The sequence below is a fragment of the Ruditapes philippinarum genome, unplaced genomic scaffold (assembly GCF_026571515.1).
Source record: "Ruditapes philippinarum isolate M1 unplaced genomic scaffold, ASM2657151v2 ctg217_1_1_1_1, whole genome shotgun sequence".
Taxonomy (NCBI): domain Eukaryota; kingdom Metazoa; phylum Mollusca; class Bivalvia; order Venerida; family Veneridae; genus Ruditapes; species Ruditapes philippinarum.
In genome coordinates this window covers 490,817-505,064 of record NW_026860741.1, presented here as the reverse complement: position 1 = coordinate 505,064, position 14,248 = coordinate 490,817, and the positions used below count along the sequence as shown (strand labels likewise).

At 31.2% G+C, this 14,248-nt stretch overlaps 1 protein-coding gene across 1 annotated transcript; it reads right to left on the bottom strand.

Annotated features, from left to right (window-relative positions):
• Positions 1-4,681: 4,681 nt before the first annotated feature.
• On the bottom strand, positions 4,682-13,096 carry LOC132713236 (sulfotransferase 1B1-like). The gene is made up of 7 exons (XM_060695732.1): positions 12,976-13,096; positions 12,198-12,386; positions 10,100-10,256; positions 8,644-8,810; positions 7,021-7,121; positions 5,483-5,654; positions 4,682-5,062 (listed from the first exon to the last, which is right to left on the bottom strand). The coding sequence occupies exons 2-7, from the start codon at positions 12,373-12,375 to the stop codon at positions 4,944-4,946; spliced, it is 894 nt and encodes a 297-aa protein (XP_060551715.1). The 5' UTR covers positions 12,376-12,386; positions 12,976-13,096; the 3' UTR covers positions 4,682-4,943.
• Positions 13,097-14,248: the final 1,152 nt, after the last annotated feature.

Below are 14,248 nucleotides of genomic sequence, written 5' to 3'. Positions count from 1 at the left end.
TTCCCAGTGATAACATGTTGTCTGCAGGTAACTTTCAGTTATTCCACAGGAAACGAACTGTGTCATATATAATTAATGTTTTTTTTATTGAATTGCCACATGCGCCTCTTCCAGAATTCGAACTTACCACCCCCTCGATCCTTAGACCTACTGTCGAACATTCTTAGCTAAGCAATGATGGAAGTTTATGATAACTAGTTAGCTTTTTCTAAGTAAAGCGGGAGAACCTAATATAAAAAAGTGTAAATCAAATTAATTACGAAGTCGAACCCGAACCCAAACCATGGGTGCTTAAGTATCAAATCGATATAACAACCACCACAGTAAACACAAAATGATTATACTACGGCTGTGCACCTCTATCCAGATAACTCCATTGTATGTTACTGTGCACAGAAAGGTTGGAATGTGAAATTCAGACATGACTCATGCACAAAATAACACCGAATTGGTCGAAAAAAGCATAAATGTGTATACTGTAGTAAAACAATTGACAAACATTATTTGCAGGCGCGGATCCAACAGGGGGGGGGGGTCGATTGAGGGAAGCTTCAGGGCTTCAGACGCCCTAGAAAAAAAAACAGTCATATATCATCGAAAACTAAATACTTTTTAAATGTAACCTTGATCCCTGCCTGTCATCAAACTCTGTAAACATAATGTGTTAGAATATATAATCGGGGTCATGCATACGCTTTCAATACATTACTGTTGGTAATTGTTAAGACAGAGTCTAGCGCCCGCATGATATTTTGTAAATAAGTCTCCGAAAAAAGTCCCTAATAAGATCTACTGACTTGTAGTTTGTTTACTATTTTGACTTGTTTGATGAATGATAAACGCATGTTGCTACAAAACATGTACATACTATTTTTTTTTTATCACTGGCTACCGTAATCACATTTACTTCCCTCGCTCGCATGAACATTTTTCAAGCTGAATTGTATAAGATCGCAATAAATGATATAGTTATCACAATAATGATATTGTAAGCGCAATAAATGATATAGTTATCGCAATAATGATATTGTAGGCGCAATAAATGATATAGTTATCGCAATATTGATATTTCAAGCGCAATAAATGATACAGTTATCTGAAATAAATGATACAGTTAACGAAAAAGATGATAAAATTATCGCAATTAAAAGCTATCGCAATTCATGATATAGTTATCGCAATTCATGTTAAAGTTATCGCAATATATGATAAAATTATTACAGTAAATGATAAAGTTTTTACAAGAATTGATATAATTATCGCAATTAATTATAAATTTTGGCAATAAAAGATAAAGTTATCGCAATAAAAAAGTATCGTAATAAATGAAAAAGTTATGGCAATAAATGACATAGTTAGCGCAATAAATGATTTTATTCTTCACGGTTTTTGACAATTTGCAATTACGAAATCCTCAATCTGAAAACATTTCATGCTTCACTGATACAATTCGTAAAGTAGCATATGACAAAGTTATTGCAATTAATAGCTATCGCAATAAATGATATAGTTATTGAAATAAATGATAAAGTTATCATAATAAATGATAAATTGACGCAAATAATTACTATCGCCATAAATGATATACCTGTCGCAATAAATAATATAGTTAGCACAATAAACGATGCAGTTTTCGAAATAAATGACGCAATTATCGAAATTAATAGCTATCGCAATAAATGATTGAGTAATCGCAATCAATGATAAAGTAAGCGCAATTAAGATATAGTTATCGCCATACATGATATAGAACAGAACAGAACAGATCTTTTATTTCTGATTTGTACATAGTACATCATCATATACATAACATAATAATATTTGAGTAACATGTAATTTTCTTATTATAGCTAGTTTTTGCAAAAAAAATAGTTATCGAAATTATTGTTTAAGTTATCACAATAAATGATAAAGTTATCACAATCAATGTTAAAGTTATCGCAATGAAATAAATAGTTATCAAAATTAATGTTACACTTATCGCAGTGAATGATATTCATTCATTCATTCATTCATTCATTCATTCATTCATTTATTTATTTACTTATTTATTTATTTATTGATTTATATTTGTATCCTCTCAAATAAATATATAGTTGCGTGTCTGTCTGTTTTCCAACATAACATAAAATATAAATACAATGATAAAATGTTTTGACAAAAATAATCTTTGTAATTAAGTCTAGTTTCGTTTTAATTTAGCTTTGTTTGTTTGCATATTTGTCGGTTTCATGTTTTTTACTTTGAAAATCTTTAAATGTATTCATTTATCATACAGAAATGGATTCTATTAATATTGATCATATGAATTATTAAAGGGAAGTAAATGCTAAAATATCAAAATATGAAATATACTAAAATATGTAAAGTTACATGAGTTATTCCTTTTTTTGTCACAATCACTATTTTTTATTACAACTACTCGTTTTATTTTTTTGTGGATTCTATTGATAGGCATTACCGAATTTCTCAAACATAAAAGTAAATGTATTGTTGCTGAATTTGATACTGTTAGGTAAAGATAGACAAATTTTTGTGTATAACATACATGTATTTATATGTTTATTCAGTATTTTCTTATCTCATTAAAAATCCTCACATTTCATAAACCATTATATTGCAATCAAATATGTTCATGTCCTGTGTCATTTATGTATTATATGTTGTAATTGTATATGTGATATGTTGATTAGCTTTTTATACTTAAACCAAGAAATAAAATTTCTGTTCTGTTCAACATGATAGTGCAATTAATGACAAAGTTATCGCAATAAATGAAAAAAAAATATCGCAATTAATATTTATTGCAATAAATGATATAGTTATCTCAATCAATGATATAGTTAGCGCAACAAATTATATAGTTATCGCATAATTTAATGTAGTTATCGCAATAAATGATATAGTTATCTCAATCAATGATATAGTTAGCGCAACAAATAATATAGTTATCGCATTATTTAATGTAGTTATCGCAATTAATAAAAAAAATATCGCAATTAATGTTTAAGTTATCGCAATTAATGAAATAGTTATCGCAATTAATGTTTAAATTATCGCAATATCATGAAAAAGTTATAGCAATTAATGTTTAAGTTATCGCAATTAATGAAATAGTTATCGCAATTAATATTTAAGTTATCGCAATTAATCCAATAGTTATCGTAATTGATTTTAAGTGTATAAGTTATCGAAATAGTTTAGTCAAGCACGTTATGAGCCAATCTCTGTTTCTTTACTGTGGTATTTAAGGCAGCTTTGTCTGCTTACATAATATCATACTTAATTATTAATTTCGTTGGAATTTTTTACAAGCGTTTGTTTCGAAAATTACTGAGGTACGTATACGAAAATAACGCATCGGGTTATGCGAAAAAGAATTTATGCTTACGAAAATAACATTTTATGTTGATGGAAATAATCTGTCATTGATTCAAATGATTGTTCAAAAGGAATACAGTCTATTGTTTTTCAATTTCATTTTTTTAATTTTCATATATAATTCACGAGTTTATAAGTACTAACTTTATTTTATTGTTCTCATTCACCTATAAATTATTGTACGTAAGTTTTTTTTATGTTTTGTTTAATCATTATTAATGTAACAATGCTTTTTACACAAACGATAATTGTCTTATAGTAGAAAATTTTATTCACAATTTTTTTTTTAATAAAATTTTATTTTCGTAATTGCTGTCTTAGATTATGTTCATTTGCGAAATATTGAAATAGCTTTAATGCAATAAATGCAATAATGTTATATATCTATAAATGTATTTGTTATTTAATATATTTTAATACCTTTATACATACATGTCTATTAACTTAGGAAAATCTCTTATTTTGATATAGATCTTGTTTTCTTAAAGATCTTATTTTCGTATAGATATTTGTTTCGTATAAATCTTATTTTCGTACACATTCAATTTTTGCACATATGTTATTTTCGTATAGATATTATTTTAGCAAAGGCTTGTTTTCGTACAGATCTTATTTTTGTACAGATTTTTGTTTCGTTTAAATCTTATTTTCGTACACATATCATTTTCGCACATATATTTCTTTCGTATAGATATAATTTTCATAAAAATATTATTTTCGAACAAATATTATTTTTGTTCATATCTTATTTTGTACAGATATTATTTTCGAATAGATATTATTTTCGTTTAGATATTATTTTCATATGAATCTTATTTTCGTACATATCTTACTTTCGTACGGATCTTCTCATTTCATACAGATTGGATTTTCATACAGATCATATTTTCATAAAGAATTTTCATACAGAGTTTATTTTCATACGGATCTTATTTTCTTTCGTACAGATCTTACAAATGTTATTTTGGCTTATTTTTATTTTATTATTTTATTTGTAGTCAGTGTCGCTGATTATTTTTGCACTAGTTTCATTTCTAGACTTTTCTTGCACAAACATTTATTGTTTTATAGGAGAACACTTTACTTTGAAGGATGTTACAATCTAATTTGTCAAACCATAAAAGACAAAATGAATACCATTGTTAAGTTCATATTTTCGATATCCCTACATACCGGGTACTTTTTTAACATAATTGATTACATCACATAGTAATTACAGCAGAGGCCAGCTTTCTTTTCTCTATCGCATCACTATATAGAGCATATAGAGCACTTATACGTTCAAAAATCGACAAAACGAAGTACTTCTAAAATTTTAATTCAACCACTTAAGTCTACAGTATGATAGGTCAACGCATAAGATTTTAATTACTAAATGTGTTTTATTAAGACGACGCATTCCATATTGATGGAATTCCATAAAATCCTGTTGTTTTGCCGTTTATTTAAAAGAATGTTTTCACACTATACAGTACTGTAAAATAATATTGATTAACATATCTAGTGAAAATTTCACCTGGAGATATAATTCACCATTGCTTTGAGCACATGTACATGAAATATCAAGCACTGTCATGTTTAAATTTAAACATTGTCAAGTCTTTCGTGTCTTTCTTCCAGATATCTTCAAACATTTCATTCTGTGCAACAGTAAACCAATTCTTCCAGTCACCAACTTGACCTGAAAGAAAATAGTACCACCTGTAAGAACGGTACCACAATTAGTTCAACTTGTGAACCACCTTAATTTCTGGCCTTGTCACTGTGCGGTGCTCCACTGGGTGCCATACAAGTATGTATATCGTAAAGCGCTGCTTTCCAGAAACTTTCCATTCACTCCCATATTGTTAATGTAAATTGGTAACAGTACGCCCATTTCTTGTAATATTTCGAAATTAAAAGACTTCAAAAAATCCCCTAAATTTTTATATCCAGAGCAATTTATAAGTTACACAAAGAAACAAAGCTAGTTTCTTGAAAGTGGTTTTATTGTTAGTTACCCCCCCCCCCCAAATAAAACAATAAAACGTTGGTATAAACTACTACGATTCTTTGCTTAAATAGATTGCGATGCAAATATCAATAATAATAATGAAAATACCTTTCCTATAGAATTTAAAATCTTTCCTGAAAAAAGCGTCCGCCATTTTGTCTTTTCCTTTATCATTTTGCATTTTCTCAAAACCGCACATATCAATGATGTCACATTTCAGCTTGTCGTCTAACTGTAGATCAAGAAACTTCAACAGTTTGTCTAGTTCTTCTTTTCCATTCTGATAATCATAAGAGAATCAAGAAGCATTCATTTTAACACGAATCGCGAATGAAAATAAAAAAAAAAACAAGATAAATTCGAGTGAACTTAATACATGTATTAACTGAAGACATGTGGTCGTCGAAAACTCCAGTTTGTTCTTTTCGATTTACAAATTTACTACGCCTTTGTCATGAAATGTGAAAAGAATAAGGAACATTTGTCACATCGGCATAATAATGGTTACATGATGATTTATTAGCTCTTCTGCCTATTACATCAGGCTCTAGCAGACACACGAGAATGACATGATTAACAACTGTTTGTTTGTTTGTTTCATTTGACGCCTTTTCCCAACAGTTTTTCAGTCATATAGGCGGGTAGTTTCCTAACCATCGTTCCTGGAGAGTTACACCAGTAGTAGACTACCTACCTCCGTGCTAAACTACCAAAGCATCTCCCGGGGATCGAACCCACACCAGAGAAATAACTGGATTGAAGTCATCGACTCTAACCCCTCGACCACGGAGGCGGTGATTAACAACTAAAATCTCGCCCTTACACCGCCCGAAATGCAATTTAAGAGGTCTAATTTATCTCTTTACGCCGATTTATTTAAGCTTATTAACTGAAAATGTAAGGATCGGCGGTAAAAGCGATATTTTTCTTATTCGTGATCATGATTTGTCAGCGTCTACAGATACTGTGCAAAAACTGTAGTACTTATTAGAAAGTACTTTGGCCAGTTTGGGGTAAATACTCTGTAATGTATGGTTGCATTTTTTGCCAATGGTTATTCAGATAAATATTTTAACAGTAAGAAAGCTAGCTTGTTAGTTAGATAACTAACTAACTAACTAACTAACTAACTAACTAACTAACTAACTAACTAACTAACGGGTTAATTAAGTGTTTAACTATCCACAGCAATATGACACCAAAGAAATGCACATTTAATGTCTATCGACGAAACGAAGTTACATGCCTCCAGATGAGCCAAAATATTGCAAGAACATAATCTTTAGAAAAAAATAAAAAGATTTCTAGAAAAGTTAAAATATTCACAATTGAAGAATTGGTTTTCATTTTGCATGCAGTTAGTAACTCAATGTGCAGTACATATCATCATATTTCTACCGGTAAGGTCTATTTTTTTGCATATTCTGAACTTGTTTTGATAAATTTTGTAGATTTTATGTTCCGTTAGCATTGTGTGACAATATTATGCATATATATATATATAAAAAAAAAAAAAAATCTGAAGAAGACTAAACGTCGAAAGCTTAAGAAAAGCGTTTGTTTTTATTGAACTGATTAAATATTATACTTTTTAATACATTTTTGAACAAGAATCTGGAGGCATTATGCTTTAAAAATGTACTTACCATTTTCAAATCTTCATAAAACATGACATGTAGTGGATATTCTTGTTTTTCAACCTCACGCTGCCATTCCAACAAATAGGCGCTGTACTTCCCGTATTCATCTGTAACATGCAAATTCATTTCAAATTCCTCTTAACATGTTTAAAATTAGTCAAAAGAGGTAAACATCACTAGCACTTAATGGTAAGCAGTGACGTAACATCTACCATGGTGACGGATCTATGCACTCTTTCAAGAATGTCAACTCGATAGATAAATCTTTTAAACCTTAATAGTATCTATTTTGTCATTTCCCTTAGTACAATATTTAGCCCAGCAATGATGGTTTGGTCTGAAGTAAAAACAAAACCTAATACTAGTACCTACTGGCATGAGCGGACGGACGAACGGATGGATGGATTTCAATATACAATGTTAGCATATATGACATTAGAAAAAAAGATGTGCAGATACATAAAACTAGTAAAAACATGATTTTGAGTACCATGTAAAAAGCCATGTTATGCATTTATTGTTACACTTACTTTAGTGAGATTTTAGTTCGTTTTTAGACCTTTGAACCGAAATTAATCTTATGTTCGGAACATATATGCAAACAATTTAATGTACATCACAATTTTAGCACACTTTGAACAGATATTGTGGCTTCACAAAGTGTTAATATATGACAGCCCTAAAGAGAAATGTAATAAATTCAAGTAAAGGGTTTATCCAAAGTACAATGTACTAAGTGAATATCATCAGATCTTGTAGCTGATAACATTGCTTGTTTGTACCTTGACTTGATTTAATTAGGTCTGTTCAGAAGAGATAATGAACGATGGAACATCTTTCAACCCCCTCAGAAGAAATAATGAACAATGGAACATCTATCATCCCCCACTGACTAAAACTGATGAGTATGCATAATGCATTTAAATCAATGATCCTTAGAGACTCGAAAACATATGTAAAAAACTGCAAAAATAGTTAGTATATGCACATGTATAAAGCTTCCTTAAAGATGAAACGAAGCATGTTAAATGAAGAAATAAGTTAGAGTTATTAAAAAAAAATACAGCAGTCTTGTTGCTGGGTCGTGTGGTGTGCGTCTTTCCTTATTGATCTTGTTTTTCATATTTTTTGAGAATATAGAAATAAGGTACTGGTAAATTAAAAGAGTTGTGACACGTGTTCCTTTTTTTAAATTGATAAGCTTAAAACAACTCTGCTGAGGTCAAAGCGCATACAATTTGAAGATTTTGCATATACCAACTGAGGCACTTAAAACCGAAATATATGCCAAGGATAATGAGAAAATAATAAGATAATGTACTTAAAATTAAATAGAAAATCGATTTTATATGCTTCTGTAAAATAGGGAAAAAATCTATAGAGAACACTTAAAGCGACCAGATTTAAAAACTCTGAAGGTTCTGTTTGATCGAGACTGTTCATGGAATGTGCAAGGTACAGTCCACAACCCCTAGCACAGACTGGATCAGAATTCCACATTTAAACACGAAAACGGCTGTAAGCCCGAATTTTCTACCTTCAACTTTGTGTCATATTGCAAAAGAGTCTGATCATGCCAATAAACCTCTCCCTAAAATTTTACAATATGCAATATTTGACGTGACTTACATTTTCCTTCAGCAAAACCTGGTATCCAGTTTTCCCATTTACCTTCGTATTCATACATTTTTATACCCTTCATATGATTATAATATGACACGGCCGTGTCTTTTGGATTACGTAGACATAATACTGTTTTAATTTGCTGGGCCTTCATATCATCCAGAGGAAGGTACCTTGAGTAAAAAGACAACAGAAGGAAAGTAAACACATTATGCTCTCTACGAAAGACCGGTGGGAACATTTCAACTTTTGAAAATCAGTATGTTGTAAACGTAAATTCACGAAGATGAAATTGGAATTCATGAAGTTGAAATGTCCTTACCTGTCTTTTGTAGTTCCCGACCCTAAGTGTTGTCAGTAACAAATTTGTAAATAATGTTTACCAATTTTCTCAGTTACAAAAAATTAATAAGTAAATTGTAACATACTTAGCACAGTTAACTTGACAATGTGACGTTTGTTTGTGCTTGTCAGACAAAAAGTAAACTGGCAAGCCATTCACTTGAAGCAGGTGAATCCAAGCTCTGTCTTGTGTTACACGACGATGAAAAGTAGCTATAATTTACATTAAGTTCAATAAATCAGCTGTAATTGCTAGTGTTAAAATCTGTTTAAAGCACCGATAATTTGACCTTGTGCCCGCAAACTCAGCCCAATTTAAGTCGACTGCAGAAGATAAACTTCAACTGAATATGAAAGACACGAGTCCTTATTATCACCTCAAAAGCTATAATTATGGTTGTATTAGGTGCCCTACTGAGAAGCGTTACAATGGTCATGTCTGGTTGGATTTACTAAGACGCTGCTTTCCGCCAATTTCACCCTACCTTTTAAATCTTTCTTGTCATTTCTTAAACTCAGAAATCCATATATTTTTTCTATTCTTTAAAACTGTCAAGCTTGTGTTGAAATGTTTAAACAGAGGGGTAAGAACATGTAAAATGTTCAACAGCAGAAGATAGTGTAGTTCATCTAGACGGCAAATTAATATTGTTTTGGATCCTGTATACTGAAATGTTTTAGATATGATATCTTGGGCATAATGGTCCTTTTAACGAGTTGGAGAGTGTTTCATAAGCTTATATATATTTCTTTTTATAATAACATTTATGATAAAGAATTGAATTTATTACACAGAATATTTTAACAACACTGGCATACCGAGATCGTCTTTAAACACTAGTCCTATATGGCAAAATACATTTATATGACATGTTGTCTCTCTTCTTTTATACCTATACAATATCGACAGGTGATATGACAAAGCACAAACGTGTGTAACATTGTATATTCCAAGCTTTATCTTATAAATCTTTATAATATATGTATTAAATTTGTAGTACTGTACAAACGGCATAGCGGCTTGGGATTAAATAACCGTTAATATTATGCCATATAGCTTGTCAAAATCATAAAAAATAATTATAATATAATACATGTAATTATAATACATTTATCATACCTTGGTGGGTAATGGCAGTTAACTACTCTAGGTGACGGTTGCTTGTCGGCTTCCTCGGCGGATACACATTCCAGCATTGTTAATACTTTGTTTGATTGTACTCTCTCCGCTGATTTGTTCAGAATCATCATCAAAATCTCATACATCCAATTAGTGCCTGAAACATGGTTAGATTTTGACAGGTATGCAAAAGACAATACATCTATATGGCGAGAGAGTAACCTTTTGAAACTATAGGAACTTGGGAATAAGTTAAGAATGATTCGTGAAGAAGAAAATGTCAGTTTTTTCAAGTTATATTTTAACTAGCGCAATAGAACACTATACTAGTAGATAGTGTCCGATTTATTTTACAGAAATTACCTCCAATGCCAAAGTTGCAGCCATTTTGGGGCTTAATATTCTATAATGATTAATTGAAAAAGAAACAGTTGTTAACTATGTTTTCATACTGTATTTACCTATAGTGTGTAGTGTTTAAAACAACATAACTGTTTTGTGTGTACTGAAAAGATGTTGTTTCTATGCCCCCACAAAGTGGGGAAGCATATAGCGTTGCACTTGTCCGTCCGTCCGTACGTCTGTCCGTCCGTACGTCCCGAAATCTTGTGAACGCAACTCCTCTTTAACTGGATGGCAGATTTTGCTTAAACTTCCAGGGATGAACAACCTTAATGTGAAGATGGTAGTAAGGAAAGAAATTTTCGCTGCGACCAAATTTAACAGAATTATTGCCTTTTGTTGATTTTTTTCACTATAAATTATGTAGAAATTTTGTGAACGCAACTCCTCTTAAACCGGATTGCAGATTTTGCTTAAACTTTCAGGGATGAACAACCTTAATGTGTAGATGGTAGTAAAGAAAGGAATTTTTGCTGCGACCAAATTTAACAGAATTATGGCTTTGTTGATTTTCTCACTATATACCATATAGAAATTGTGTGAACGCAACTCCTCTTAAACCGGATTGCAGATTTTGCTTAAACTTTCAGGGATGAACAACCTTAATGTGTAGATGGAAGTAAAGGAAGGAATTGTTGCTGCGACCAAAATAACAGAAGTATGGCCTTTTGTTGATTTTTTCACTATATACCATATACGTATATATTGGACACCGTTCTAGTTTTCCAGTTAAAAAGAAACTGTATAGATATTATCAGCATTTTTAAATATCAAATTTGAGTGTAAAATTTCTTTAATCACTGAGAAATTTATCGACATTTCTGTTCAAATAATTGTTTATAAGAATATCCAAATGATATATTTCTATTTTTTGTCGTTATTTGAAAATGTACTCATTGTTGACCAATTTAAATAGCCGAAATCATATGCACGTATATCAGTTTCCTTCTAACACTAGATTAAAACATTCAAAAATGTGTTATATTTATGTCATAAAAAGTTAATTTCATCGCTTCCGTGGTCGAGTGGTTAGAGTCGATGACTTTCAATCCAGTTACCTCTCTGGCGCGGGGTTGGATCCCCGGGATATGCTTTGGTAGTTTAGCGCGGAAGAAGGTAGTCAAGTACTGGTGTAACTTACCAGGCACGACGTTCAGGAAACTACCCGCCTATATGACTAAAATACTGTTGGGAAAAGGCGTAAAATGAAACAAACAAGCAAACATTAAAATTCCATTAAAATTAAGTGCAATCATATATAATTTGTATTGAAATATGAACAAGACGTAATCTACTTAAAATAACTTCCCTTTATTTACATTAATTGCTAAATTCGGTTAAATCTTTATAAATAATTATGCTTTTTTGTAATTTATGACATTTATAAAACTTCATTTGAGTATCATGTTTATAAGATTTGTGAGGTATATGGACTTTAACATTACCACCTTAAACAGTCCAGTGTTCTTGGTCGGAAGGAAAAATCCCCCGGGAGCGACGAGAGTAAAAAATTGCAGACTGATCGAGTCTGTTCTTTCGAATTTCGCCTCTTAACACCCTCTTAAGTAGAATTTTGTCTCAAATTAAATATTTTTAAATTCATTATATATATACTTCATTCTTTGTGTATAAACTACTTTATTTAGCACTATTAAGCATTTAAACACCGAACACACATTTTAATTTTGACAATTACCTGTTTTAGCAAATGTGCACAACATCAAATCATCTTTTCGAAACTTGAATGTCGGGACACTTTCGAATACTTTTTGTGTCTCTGCGGGTGTTTTCATAAATAGCGGTTGAATAAATCCTCCAACATCCACCATTTTAGTTGTGGCACCTCCAGCATCTGGTACTAGTACTTCAGTCATGATTGAAATTTCTAAAAGTATATCAAAATTACTTATAAAACAATGAAGTATTTGTATATTTCTGATATACCTCAGTTACCTTTGACACATATTGTAAAAGTACTAAGTTGAAAAATTTATTTTATACTTAAAAATGAAATATTTAGAAATAATGATAAAATAAAATGCGTATTTTCATTTTTTGTATTTGCACTGTAAAATTTATTTTTCACTTTTGTATAGCTGGACTAAATTCTTCTAAATCCAGCCAAAACACAAAATTAAGGAGAGGTCTTTCAAATTGTAATGTCAATAAAAGGGGAACATGTATATAAAACATAGAATCAAATCAAGAGTTTTCTATAATACATGATTTATTTTCATCTTGAGGTATGAACATTATGATATTTCACTTGTGGCTACTGCCACTCAAAAAATATTTTCATACAACTTTAAAAAAAATAAAGAAAAAAAAATGAATGTTCTCTGTAAATCATTTATTTAAGATTTGTGATATTCAACTAAATGCAAATATTGCACAGATCTGCATAAATCAAATCTTCGTCAGTTTTAAAAATTAGTTTAAAATTGATAATTAATAAATCAAAATACATGTATTACCTAAATAGTCCTCTGTAAAAGTCCAGTTTAACAAATCAAACTATAACTTGAAATCTGTTAAAATGGGACACACTGTTTATGTCCTCCTTTTTAACGTAAATGTCATAAAGTAGGACAGTAGAGCAAACGTTTGTTTGCATACGATAAAATTGCACAGGGGCATATTTAATCAGTACAAATATTTTTAATGACGGGGAGATGAGCTACATGTAACTGATATGAAGATATGCTATATCGGTTTTGTTTGTTTGTTTGTTTGTTTCATTTTACGCCTTTTTCAACAGTATTTCAGTCATATAGGCGGGTAGTTTCCTAACCATCGTTCCTGGAGAGTTACACCAGTACTAGACAACCTTCCTCCGCGTTAAACTACCAAAGCATCTCCCGGGGATCGAACCCACGCCAGAGAGGTACCTGGATTAGAAGTCATCGACTCTAACCCCTCGACCACGGAGGCGGTGCTATATCGGTGATTATAAATTTGTAATATATATGACAGTTTTAGAGTAAAGACGTCCTTTTGTGTATAACACAATGTCCGTCCGCTTAGCTCAAAACAATCGGAGCATCCTCGGCTATTATTAATAATAACATCTGGATTAATACGGATTAAAGATAGTTCTATCACGTGGTTGCAGATGTAAACAGAAGCAAAGAGTGTAATCTTCGATAATGTAAAACGAATGTATATATTTGATATCCAAAGCAAAATAAAGTCTGTTTCGGTACAATTATGATTGAAAATATGTTTGACAATAGTTTTAATTCAAATATAACCACTGATGTAAAGTTTAAAACAAATGAGACTTAATGTCATTAGATGACATTTTGTACTTTCGGTTTCTACTGCCATAATACTAAGTATATAATTAATGTTCGTGGTAAAGGATACTGCGACATTGCGAGATCTTGTGTTACAATATCATGCCTCGCTTCGTGTCTCGTCGGATTGTCGCGTCTCATTCGATTCTGCGAGGCCCGATATCTTAATAATGGAATTACACGAATTCATTTAGGAACTCATGGACGTTGTAAGTGCTTTTTCAATGGCGGATCTGAAAGCAGCAATTCTCGGAAAATGGCGATATATTTTATATATACATTCTGATGAACACAAAATACGTGTGGGATGGTCTTCTCATTTTCAACCTTAGATCAAAAAGGGGCTTCCATGGCCGATTAATTTAAAAAACCAATTGTCCTTAACCGCTGTAGGTTCGACACTCACTCGGGGCGTCGAACTATACATGCGAGGAAGCTCGTCCAGGGTCCA